General features: G+C 43.5%; 1 protein-coding gene across 3 annotated transcripts in view; it reads right to left on the bottom strand.

The window, feature by feature from the left end:
• The window catches only part of BLNK (B cell linker), an 80,059-nt gene extending 68,588 nt beyond the window's left edge, over positions 1 to 11,471 (bottom strand). For all 3 annotated transcript variants that reach the window (XM_017675072.3, XM_017675058.3, XM_017675063.3), the window contains exon 1: positions 11,275 to 11,471. Coding sequence is in view for 2 of the 3 variants with exons in the window: in XM_017675058.3 (XP_017530547.3) it covers positions 11,275 to 11,357 (83 nt within the window). In the remaining variant the exon portion in view is untranslated. The remainder of the gene's footprint in view (positions 1 to 11,274) is intronic.
• Positions 11,472 to 13,040: the final 1,569 nt, after the last annotated feature.

Genomic DNA, 13,040 nt, shown 5'->3' with positions numbered 1-13,040 from the left:
ACCCCGGGTGTCCTGTCTCAGCGCCCAGTCGAACAGACCACAGGCGTCCTGGAGTGGAGCGAGGCTGGCCACCTGACACATGAGCCTCTCTCCGCTGGTGTCTATAAAGCTACCCATTAAGCAGATAAAGTAAATTTGCAAGTTTCTCCAGATACTCCACCATTTTCTTTTTCTTTCCTTCCTTCCCCCCTTCCTCTCTCCCTCCCTCCCTTCCATCGCTCTCTCTTTTTGTCCTCATATCACCCTCCCTATCCTCCCCACCTCTTTCTTTCTCTTTCTTTCCTACCAAGACCTGCACATACTTTACAGTAGTCTTTAGCGTGTGTGAATGCTGAACTGGGTTACGAGCACACAGAAACTGGACAGAAGGCACGACCGGTCTAGGGATGACCCTACTGCACCCTAAGTCCTTTCAAAAGTGCCATTTTACCCGACCAGAGGCAGCCAGGCGTGGGAGGCGCCACCCTGAGACTGACGAGAACTTTAAGAAGCTCTTAGAAGATTCGCCAGTTGCTGTGACAGTAAAATGTCTCGGCTCTACCCCTCCCTGATTTTAGAGGCCGGAGCCCTTGGGATGTAAGGATTCAGCACTACCCTTACTCTTAGCGCGGAGGAAACCTTTGCTGGTCCTTGCCCCTCCCTCCCTCACACAGCAGGGAGAAGCTTGGAGAAAGGGAAAGTTCTTCCTAAAATGATATAAAAGCAAGTGACAAGACCCAAAAACCTAAAAGGGGCTCATGTATCCTCAGATGGCAAAGTCTCCTGGGTTTGGAAGAGCCCCGGCAGGTCACGTTATTGAACCTGTCACCGCGCGCCTGCCTTCCGCGCGCTCACGCTCATCGTCCCGGCCGGTGCTGACCGCTGAACTTTTGCCATGTTCAAGGTCTCTTCTCTCCCAGCATAAAAGTTACCACGAGAAACTGATGATTGTCAGTGTGTTTGTAAGACTGCGTGACAAAGCTAATCATAACATTCAGAAAATGTAACCCTATGGAAGCCTAGAAAATAAATGTGTTTTAATTATTTGAGCATTTTCTTTTAAAAATTAACCTTAATGGGGAAAAAATGAGTGTTGGCTGTGTCTGTGTCGTACAATCTAATACTGTCACCCATTTGTCTGGGCATCCATTTCTCTAGTTAAAAGCAAAGACATTTTGGGGAGTAAAGAGTGATTTTGAGGAATGATATTTCTGATAGAGTGAAAATATTTGCCTCAGTTAAGCTCATTTCCTGGAATTTGAGTAAAAAAGATATTAGGAATATCACGTGTAAGGACTGAAGTTTAGGGAAGCATCATCATTCTTGAAAACCATCCAGAAGTGCTTATCAGTAATACATAAAAAAATAAAATAAAACTTTAAAACAATATCTAATTGGCCAAACAAAAATATGATTATGGGTCCTCAGAATATATAATATTTTATAGTAAGTACAAAAAGTGATTTTGCTATTTCTGTTCTTTTATTGTGGAAAAAAATACATAATGTAAAATTTACCATTTGAACCATTTGGGACTGTACAACTCCGTGCCATTTAGTCAACCGGCAATGTTGTGCAGGCGCCACCATCATGCAGTTGGAGAATGTTTTCATCACCCCAAAAGGAAACCCTAAAGGAGTCACTAGCACTCTTAAAATAGGGTTTCCTTTTCAATTTTCATTTGACGTATTGACACAAATAGCTTTTGCTTTAATCATGTTAAGAGGCTGTTTTCAGCATTTATCTGGTATATTAGATCCAATCACCTGGGAATGGATTGACAACAGAGATAATTTATAAATGTGGAGATGATATGAAATCAAAACTCTTTCCATTAGAAAAAGAGGACTTTGACCATGAACAGACTGTTAAACAGTTTAAAAGGCAAAATAGTCACATATATGTAGCGGGTCCAGTTTTCCAAGGATTTTGTATTACATTTGCCATTGTCATTTTTGAAAGTATATTTTTCATGTTTGTATGTGATCCTATCATAGTTATTTGCCCTAAAATAAAACAACTTTCCTTCCTGTCCAGCATTGAGTATGGGCGTTAATATGCTTTGCATGCTTAAAAGATTATTCTGTGTCCTGCAGCTTTTTACACTTTGAACCAAGTAAAGTTATAAAGGAAACAGCAACAGATTGAATGGGGGAGGACATTTCTTTCTACCTTTGAGCTCATGCTTGGAATGTCCAGTCCATGCACTCTTAGTGGCAGCCTGCCCGGGAACTCCCTAGCCAGAGGTGTGGGCTTCCTCCTCTGATGTTCCCCACGTTATCAGCACTTCCCTGAACAGTGTTCCACTCTTCCAGTCAACTGCTAGTGACTGAGTCACTTTTGTGTGGGAGGTACAAGAGCAAGGGCTGTGTGCCTCCCAGGTCTGAGCTGGCTGTCAGATAAATTATTCCCACGGGGGTGTTAGTGACAAATAGGGACTTCATGCCTTAACCTAGTCCATTTGGGGATGTTTAATTTTGAACCAGGATGCTGAGATACTGCCTTATCCCAGGTGGTTGCCTCTCTAATGACACAATTTGGGGTATCAGGAAAGCCCAGACGAGGAGGGATTTTGGGGAAGGGGTTGTTCACTGAGCTCTTACTTTCTATTTGACATATTTGCTGTTACAACTCCCTTATTATGTTATATATTATGATTCCCACTTTACAGATGAAAAAGTTGAGGCTAAAAGGGATTAAATGACCTTCTCAAAGAACATGAGATATAAATGCAAAGAAAGTATTCAAGCCCAGGTCTGTGTCATTTCAAGTTCATATACTCTTTCCAGTACAGCAAAAACACTTTTTTGAGGGCACTTCTTAAATTATACCACATTGGTCTTGTATGCTCAGTCTACAGGTAGGACCAACTTTACTCTTTATAATTATAACTCACTCTCAGATTACATGAACTATTGTGGTAGCATTCTTTGAAAAATATGTATCAGTAGAATACCAAACATGCCTGAGTCAGCCTGGAAACATGTAATAGCCTGAAATATGGCATAATTTTGTAGGGCTTCCCTGGGGTTTTGGACTAGTAAATTGTTGCCTTTAATTTTAACAAATGCCTGCAAAAACATAGAGTACAGACTAAGCTGGAATGTTTCATTGGCCAGCAAATGACAGAGTGGGAAAAAAAGAAAGGTGGTGTGGCCTAATCTCCCCCATCTGCACAGACAAACACGGAGGTGTGGTTCCGCTGATGTGAGCTGGAACAGGTAACTTCGCCTCTCTGGGCCTCTGCTCACCTGCCTGGGAAATAAAGGGGCTGAAGTGATGGCCTCTTAGGTCATCCTCTTGCCAGGTAAACCTCTGTAATCTGGTGGGGGCTTTTCCATTGATATCTGTGTCCCTACACATTGCAGGGGGAGCAGGCTCAGGCCAAGGTGATTCATGGAAGCTGTGGCCAGCACTGGCTACATAGTTCTGGGGCCCAGAGTAAAGTGAAAGTACAGGGCCCTTTGTTCCAAATTATTAACAATTTCCAGATGGCAACAGCAGAGCATTAAACCAACATGGGTCTCTGGGAGCCTGGTGCTCTGGGCAACTACACAGTGCATCTAGGAACTCAGTGGTCTCTGCTGTATGTTCTGTGTTGTAGGAAGGAATGAAATTTGGAGAGGTCTGGGGGCCCCAACTAGCCTGTTGGGAAGCAGGGATGCCCCTGGGGTAATGAGATCCTTTCTCAGGAAGTAGCCAGCAGAGAAGTGTGGAGATGCAGCATGTCCGTTCTGCTGGCTTCCTTGTCTTGCTTTTGAAAGGAGCACTGAAACAATCTGGCTCGACTAAGAGAAAATGGCCTGTTTGGGGACCTAGACCATATGTTGTAAAAGGGTTGTAAAAACATCCAAGTAACAAATAAGCCTGCAGGTATAGCTGCCAACAGATGCCCTTTCAGAAGGCAGGTGAAGCAAGACAGGTAGGAAAAGGTGAGTCAACAGGGAGGGGCAGGGGCTTGTGGGAGCTCTTTGGGAGCAGACAACCCTCAGCTGTGGAGCAAGGTACAGGTGTGTGAAGGAAGAAAAGCTTGTTCATTGATGGGTGTAGAACTGGGGATGGGAACGCATGAGCCAATCAGGAGGTTCAGCACACACCAGGAAGTGTGACTCCCTAAGGAGGGTTTGCACTGAAGACCAGGCAATCTGTGCTCAAACATCAGAGCCTGACACAAAGCCACTTCCCTAAAACATGTTAGAGAACCTGGAGGGCAGGTGGGACCTAGAATACAGCAAGCCAGGGTTACACTTCTGGGGTCACCATCTTCTTGATCTGGAGGCAGGACTGGATAGGGCTGGAATTTCACCCAAGGAGGAGGTGGGGCCCATTTCTGGAGCAAGAGGGGTACTCTCTTCTTGGCCCCTAATCATGTGCTTGGTCCCTGGAAACATAAGAAGCCCAGCAAGTGTGTGGAATGAGCAAACTAAAGCTGTCTTAGAAAAGAGCTTAAACACCCAAGAAAGCAAATAGACACAAGGCCACCATAAAGAAGCAGAATGGCTCCAGGACATGACGGATGGGAATCACAAAGCAAGAGACACGATGCGTCTGACAGGGAGGCAGTGGCAGCCCTGTGACCACTATCCTGCAGAGACAAAGTCTGGGTAAGTGGACTTAAAGGTTTCCCTGGCAAGACCATATCTGAGTGTGCAGGAGCACTGCAGCCCTTAGCTAGGAGGCAGGATATAGGATCACCCCTGAGCCTTGAGAATCTGACGTGACACCAGACGCAGCCCATGCCAGCCTGGATCCCTTGCGTGTATATCCTCTAACTGGTCTGGTCCCAATAGTATAAAACTGGACATCTGCACCAGATCAATACCAATTTAAAGAGTCACTGAGGGTGAAGGAAAGGGGACATATCAGATTGCTTCATAATACAGCTGGAATATATTGTTTAAGTTGCACCCTCAAAACCCATCCATCAGTTTCACAAAATGTACACCACTGGCTACAGATAAGTGAGGGCTCATTCTGCAGCAGAAACTATCCCAGCTGATGGAAGAGGTATTCTAAATCTGTGCCTCACAGACACGGCTGCAGAGTCTTCATATGTGATGAGAAAACTAAGGATGGACAAACAAGTGCATATCATTTCCCATCCATCCCTTGATTCATCTTTTCCCAGGTAATGTTCTCTCTGCTCCAGGACATGTACAGCATGTCCAACTCTATCCAGAATTTGGCCACTGGAACATATCCATAAGCCCTTGGACATCTTAATGGCTATGTTGTTACTTAATTTGCTTTTTAACCCAACTCTAAGGGTTTCCACTCAAGTTTCACCCAGTCTGCTTACAGAGGTAAGACTATTCCAAGATGACCTTCTGTCTAGAAATCTTTCCTGCTCTCATTTGTCTACGTAAGAGAGAACAACATATGCCTCAACAGTGCATGCAGTTTGTGGAATCAAGTTTCGTCTGATCCGAATTTTTTTTTTTTTAAACAACTCATTGTAATTCATCTCAGTCACCTGTAGCCCTTCCCTTTGTCAACCCCACGCCCAAACCATCTCAGGGACAGGAAAATCAGTTCAGTGAGCAGAGGCCACTTCAAAGCAGAGATACATGTTATATATTATAGACTTTATATACATACTGTTACTATAAGAGCATACACATGAATAAGTTCTTCTTGTTCCAGACCGAATTCATTCCAGTTGGTCTGGACTGGAGTTGCTCCACAGCAGCACTGTTGACTTTTGGGACCAAATCGTTCTTTGCTGTGAAGACTGCTCTGTTTCATGTGGAATGCTTAGCAGCACCCCCACCATCTACCTACCTGGTTCCAGGAACACCCCATCCCAATTGTGACAATTAAATATCCTCTGAAGAACAAACAAAACTTTCCTGAATGGAGAACCACAGTCTATGTAATGTGCAGCTATATCTCAGAGGGGGCATGGGAGGATACCTCTATGGGGTTTATTAAAAAGCCAGAGAAAGCCATTCAGCATTTCAATTTCCCTATAATAAGCTGTCACTCAATTTCTCTGTTTTTTTATTCACGTTCTTTAACAAGTCTAGATTCCATGATGTCATTGCATGAGGGCAACAGTAAGATCCTCTTTGAAAATGAACCAAACCAGTAAATTCTCCAGACAAGCTTAGTCATCTGCTGGGGGAAAACCAAGAGATCATCTATAAATGTGTGCCTGACACCTCTAATACCAGCCCCGTCTCCTCCAATCCAGTAATGTAGTAGGCAAAGCTGGAATGTGATTGCGGTTCAGTTTTTGGAAACCTGATTAATCGTATCATAGGCCATTTGGAGACTGGTTGAGTGAAGAGGAAGGAGTAGGTCAGCCATGAGGCACAGGCCGTCAGGATCCAGAAGAGAGGGTGACTCAGACTTGCGGCCTCTGGCTTAGGGCTTTCCTAGCCCGGCCATGCCCAGAGTGGGTGAGAAAGTCCTGCTTGCTTTCTCGGATGATGATCCTAAAATCCACAAACACAAAGGAAATTTCTAATGATGTGGCTCCCATGTAGTCTGCCCACAGGAGAAAGAAGTCTTGCCGGAGTATCCCACCCATTGCCATGACACAAGGTGGCCCAGCAGAGCAAATTCTCAGCTGACAATGCAGGCAGGCAGTGTGAAGAGAATGGGAAACCATACTTCCTGGGGGTCTGTCTTACCTCTGCCATCAGATGCTATGCCTACTTTTGCTGCATTAGCTTTGGCCTCTGACCTAAGCTTATAAAGAATGAGAAGAGAGGCCCCCAGACACGTAAGTATTCCTGAGTTGTCTATCTGCTTTGAGCCCCTGGGCAGCTCCTGCTCTGTTTGCCACTCCAATTAAAGGGGGTTAGGTCCTTACCATGAGTGGGAGGAGAGACAGCAAATAGTCACTCATGATGAGTGGGTTGAAGTACTGGTGGTTATGTTTCCTTCTTATTTACTTGTTATACTGACCATGTGACAAATACCATTCTGGGCACTTCTGCCCATGTTGTCCTAACATGGGCTTCACAGCAAGCCTGTGAGCAATGTAGTGCTACTATTATTTAACAGTTGAGGAAGCTGAGGCTTTGAAAAGTTGAGTGACTTCCTCAGGACACATAGCTAGGAACTGGCAATTGGAATCCAGTGCCTTTGGGCTCCAACTGCATTGTCCTTCTAAATACATCACAGCTGCCTTCTAGATGGTCTCATCTGGATGCTGCCTAGACGCACTGTCTGACCCTAATGTTCAGAGATGGGCAGCCTTCAAAGCAATAGGAAAAGAGTTTGAAAATATTTTGAAAACTGTTTGTCTCGAAGAAGTTGACAATTCAACCAGGAAATGTTTCCCAAGGGTCATAACATAAAACGGTACCCTTAGAGGATGTAACATATGTCAGGCATGGTCTCCATACATAATGGATCACACAGCATCAGAGCCGAGAGGGACTTGGGGAATTATATGGTCCATACTCCTCCTTTTATAGATGGGGGCCACCAGGGAGATGAAGACCTATCCAGGCTAGTATGGTAGAAAAGGAAGGAAAAAGGGCATGCATGGAAGTATCATAAAAGAAAGACTTAAGGGTGTGGTTGGTGAGTTGGAGGTGCAGAGAGAAGGATGAATCAGACTTGGGTTGATTATGATACCATTGACAGAAGCAGTGAGGACCAAAGGCCGAGCTAGTGGCAGAAGGGTGAAAAGAAGGCGAAATTGTTTCTGGAGAACTGAACTTGAAGAGCCAAGTAATTGGAAGCTCTAACTGAGAATTCCAAGACCTGAGAAAGACAAGTCATGTCCCAGAATCTGTTAAATATCTCTGAGTGAGAGTCCTGGCAGTAAGACCCAGACACCTATGAAGGAGCTCTGTCATGGGCAGCAGCTTTATTAGCCACTTAGATTAAGGCAGAGAGGGGATACTATCACGTCTGCAGTCCATGCAAAGCTAAATGCCACAGATGTCAGAATCAACAGGTAAAATAACCGAAATAGCCAGAAAGAAGAACTGAAACTAACATGTAACTTATTAAGGATCAATGTAAAGTCCTATGTTTTTATTCAGAAAATCAATTGCATATCTATGGAATTAATAAAAATAGTAATAATGATATTAATAACTACCACTTTTTACTCCAATAATTCCTATGTGCCAAGATCACTATGTGTCAGTTGCTTCACAAAATAATTTATTTAATCCTTACAACAGTCCTGTGAAATCAGTTACCTCTATTATCTCTATTTTAACAGCTGAAGAAACGAGGACCTAAGTAAACTTTCCTAAAGTCACACATATGTTAGTTTGATCAAAAAATACCATACTCTTCAACCAATAAGATACCATACTTCTTCAATTTTGAGGAGACTTGACTTGACCCCCACCTCGTGTTAAAGACCTTTTTTTCCATTTGTAAAGAGAAATGAATGTGTGGTTTTAGGTGCTAAAAAAAATGTACAAGCATAGATGATGAGTCAGTTGGGAGGTTATTAAAAATATAAAAACATCAAATTTCCCTTTCAAATTAGTTTTACTATCTTGAAAAGAATACCGTCATTGTGATTTGGGGATTGTTAATCTTGAAAGGTTTACCTAGAAGCATAAAATTTTTACAATCATAGGAACATTTACTGTGGAAGGATTGAGAACCCAGATCCCGGCTGGACTTCTGCTATCATTACCTTATAAAATACAGAGAAAATCACAGGTAAGAATCAACTAAAAGATTCTGAGAGTTTGTGGATTCCTACAAACAAAGAAACCTGCTTCATGTAGTGCCTCACGGCAAGAAGAAAAAGTGAGAATCTCTGCTCACACATTTCTGTGGCCACATACAACTCGGCCACCTCATCTTTCTCAATTCTTAACAGAAACTCTCTGTGAGTCCTTATCTATAGCTCTGTCCATCTGGGAACCTTCTCTTTCTCCTTCATTTTGAAAATGCCTTATTTCCTTCCAGTCCTGCCCACCTTCCTTCCCTTGGTTGATTCTATTTTTCCACCCTTCCTGGTCATTTCTTCTGCCCCTTTTCAGCCTTGGGAATATCCCCCCTAGATCAGGGTTGTCCCTTTTGGACCGCTGGATGGATATTCACTCTCTCTCCATGAATTTAAGCAACTGTGGCTAAGAATTTAAGTAAATTCTCATATTAACTCTGATAAGTCTAAGGGTATAAACACAGCTCTTCACTATACTGTCATCTAACAAATAATTACACAGTTAGGCAACCTTCTGAATTGGTGCTAACCAGTCAGGACAGAGGATACATTTCATTTACCTACTCCCTAGGTAATTTAGCCATGCCAACTAATTAAGAAAAAGATGTAAGATGGTGCTTCAACTCCATTGTGTTTACAATTTCATTTCTTTGAAAAGTTCCATGTTAACAGCACAGGTTTTGCCAAAACAGGCCAATTCTGTAGAGACAACTGAGTAACTGAGTGGAAAAAAAATTACTTCTGCCTAAGCAGATGAGCATAGTGGATATCCACAATATAATTTTGGTTTTCTACCCTATAATCTATGGTTGTATATTGCCTATCAGCTGCACTATGATCAAGCAGGGCTTTGTCCCAGAGGGAGGGATCATAAAGTGATTTAGGTTCTATCGCCTTTCTTTATTTAAATTCCCATATGGAATTCTAAAAAGAGGTTCTAAGACTTAGTATAGTTCCAGGTTATGGAATATCTGGGAAAAGGACCTTTTAAAACCTAAAACCCTCTTGCTCGTTTGAGAGAAGTCCGTCTGTCTATGCTGTGTTAGGTGTTTCGGGCATGTCTTTCCTATGTCTCTTTTCCTTCCCCTTCTACTGCTGTGCCCCAAGTCCAGACCTACAACACTAAATGCTTGGGTTACTTAACTGGCCCCATCCATCCTGCCAGTCTCCCAGAAACTGGCTGGCATGACATCTCCAACAGTGTCTCCCATTCCCCAAGCCCCGGTGGTCAGAGCCCACAAAGCCCTTTGTGATCTGGCCCCACCCTACATACCCAACTCACCAGGACCTCTGGTCCCATATGCCCCATTCTGCAGTCTCTGTTGGATAGACAAGTCTCATGGATGAGTTCCACATGCCCTATTCTACGATCTGTTGGATGGGAAACTCTCAAAACCCACAAATGGACAGTATTCAAGTCCAGCTCCAAGCAACAGCACCTGTATCTTCTACCTCCCAGCACATAATGCTTTTGCTGAAGTTCTCCAACTACTCTGATCTCACCCTCCTCTCAAAGCCTCACTCTTGAAGCATCTTCTCCAGGAAACCCTCTCCAGTTGCTCCAATTCTCTTCTTATACTCACTTAGTCACTACTTCCATCTTCTTACCTACCCCATCCCATGAAGGTGTAGCAACTTGAGACCAAGGGCAACACTGAGGCACCTTTCTACCCCATCAGGGCAGATCATACAGTAGCCCTCAACCACACACCCTGCAAATGGCTGGCCGTTGCTGGTGCTGCCTACAGATTCAGATCAACAATTTGTTTCAAACTAGTTTAGCAAGCACCTGCCAAGTATGAGATAGGTACTCAAACTGTGAAACACTGTCCTGCTGCCAATGCCAGACTAATTTCTGTTAAATTTTGACTCGAAAGCTCTAACTCCCTAGCTCTTATTATTTGTGATAACTTATTTGCTATACATGTCACATCACCCTGTGAAAAGTTCAAATGGTAGGTAGAAATATATAAAACACTCATTGAACATTTAAAAGTTCCAATTTCCAAAAACTATAGTGCCGTTACAATGACACAAAAAGATCTTCAAAATTATAATTTAGGATGTGTTTTTTCCATAGCTCAGAGGAATTTCCCGATTCTTGCCCTTGGGCCACTTCTGGTTTATTCTTTCTAAGCAGCTTTTTCTAGATGATTGTTACACTGACTTCAGGACATTGGAAAAACACATCTAATCCCCCCCAAACACTTGTGATAGACACCCACAAAATAAATAAGAGGCAGTAAAACTACAAGGAATACAAATGTTTACAAAAATCTTCAACATTAAGTAGTAATTGACAATGAAATGGTTGAGGACTCAGATTAGACAAACCCTTTCTTAGAAAAGTTGGTTGTAGTCAGACTTGGAAAGCTGACCTTTGGTATCTAAGCCCTTGGCTTTTCTTTTGTATTGTCTCCCCAGAGCTTTACACTTTAATCTCTTATTGGCAAAGTTCAGACAGCATAAGCACACTTGTTCCTATGTATTTCTATAAAACTCAGTCTACTTCCCTAAAGCAGTTGCCACCCACTGCCTTAGAACTGGAGAAGTATTTCAGGGTCCCAGTATTTCTGAGGTGCAGTCAGATCATTGGGGGAAAAAAGGAGAAGAAGAGAAGTATTGGATGGAGAAAATCTTACCTCAACTTCTGACTGGCAGGGACAGTAATTTTATTCAGCTTGTCCATTCTTTTTGGTAATTGTTTAACAGCCAAAATAACCATCCAGTGGGAACGTCAACAGTCCTTGGCTCTCCTAGGGAGCAGCATGCATGGTAAGCGTTTGACCTCAAGGGTCCTGGTCTGATTTCTGAGAGTGCAGGCTGCTGGCAAACACCCCTACACAAGGGAGAAGTAAAACTTGCTCGAGCACATAGTCAAGTTTCATGTTTCTACATAATCATGTGATCTGGATAGCCAGCCAGCTTGGCTGATTACTCCACATTGTGTAAACTTTAATAGTGAAACCTATTGGACATGCAAATTTCTTTCCAGCTGCTTTCTTTTATGACCAGATTTGTAACCAGGTCAGGGTAAGCTTCTGGCTGGCCACTACTTCCTGTTGTCCTGAACACAGATAGTCCTTCTGTTCAGCAGGTGTTGTGCTGCCCCCAACAGCTTCCAGGGCTCAAGGAAAAGCAGGACAAGCAATTCCATCTGATCGTCTCTTTGGGACTTTCTGCTCATTTTCATAAAATCATGGAAAAGCTTTTCCATTTAAAGAATCATTATATGAAAATAGCATTTTTGTACTGTCATTTAGAGAGCAGAAAGCAGTTTAGGGTCAGGAAGAAAATAAAAGGGACCATTCTTTTTATGCCTGGACATACATCCCTGCAGCCAGCCCTACTCACCTTTGTGAAGTAGGTGCACATTTCCCACATTTATCAACGTGACCAGTCCTCTCTTGGGTCTGAAGAATACAAAGAAAGTAGCAGGCTCCCGGTTACCTCTCCCATTACAGACCCAAGGACTGGCTGAAGATAAAGGAGGCAAGGGGAGGAAGAAACGAAGAGACAGCTGGAGGAGGAGGAAAAGGGCGAGGAGGGGGATGGAGGGAGAAAGAAGACAGGCAGCGGCTTCAGTGGCAGAGGCTGAAGGGGTAAAGGAACTTCTTCCCTCCTGCGCCTCTTCTTTGTGCAGAGGTTCTATATTTCTCCAGGCAAATCTTGATCACTCACATTCACATACTGCCTCTGAATTTCTAGTTTGACTAGATGTTCAGGAGCAGAATCCTCAGAGCTACTGAAGGGCGGGGCCCTTGTGCTTGGTCAGCCCCTGAACTCAGGCCAGCAAGGAAGCAGACGCTCTTTCATGAGAAAAATGCAAGTGCTCGCCCTCTCCAACCAGATTTGCACCAAACAAGCCACTCAATTTTCTTGCAGTGTATCCCAAAGGAGTTCTAGACCTCTGCCCTTCCCCTCCCCATAGTTATTAACTGAAAGAAACTAGTAGACTAGGGTGGTGAAGGCCCACATAATCATAATATCATCAAAGATCAGGAGAAGCAAGCCTCCCTGAATGGGATGATGATAATCAGCTTGTTCCTTCCAAATTACTGTTAAGGGCACCCCATCGGTCACTTGACTCTTCTCTCGACCAACAGCTCTGTTCAGCACCTGGGCTGACAACTTCTTGTTTCCCCAGAGAAAAAGACCAGGGGCAAGAGTTACACTTCTGCTTTTTCTTTTTACAGCCACTTGTCTTTCTTCTTTTTACTGTATTTAGTCTGACATGATAAAAATGAGAGTCTGCTTTTCCAGACCAGACATTTTGCCCCATGTGGCATGTAATGTGACAACCATCGTGTTCCAGGCTGCCACAACTACTCTGCAGCGGTAACGGGCTTCCCAAGATGGTCAGTGCGAGCATGGAAGCTGATGACTTATAAAAGGAATGAGACCACAC

This window comes from Manis javanica, chromosome 7, assembly GCF_040802235.1.
Source record: "Manis javanica isolate MJ-LG chromosome 7, MJ_LKY, whole genome shotgun sequence".
Taxonomy (NCBI): Eukaryota; Metazoa; Chordata; class Mammalia; order Pholidota; family Manidae; genus Manis; species Manis javanica.
This window is presented reverse-complemented; position numbering and strand designations above follow the sequence as displayed.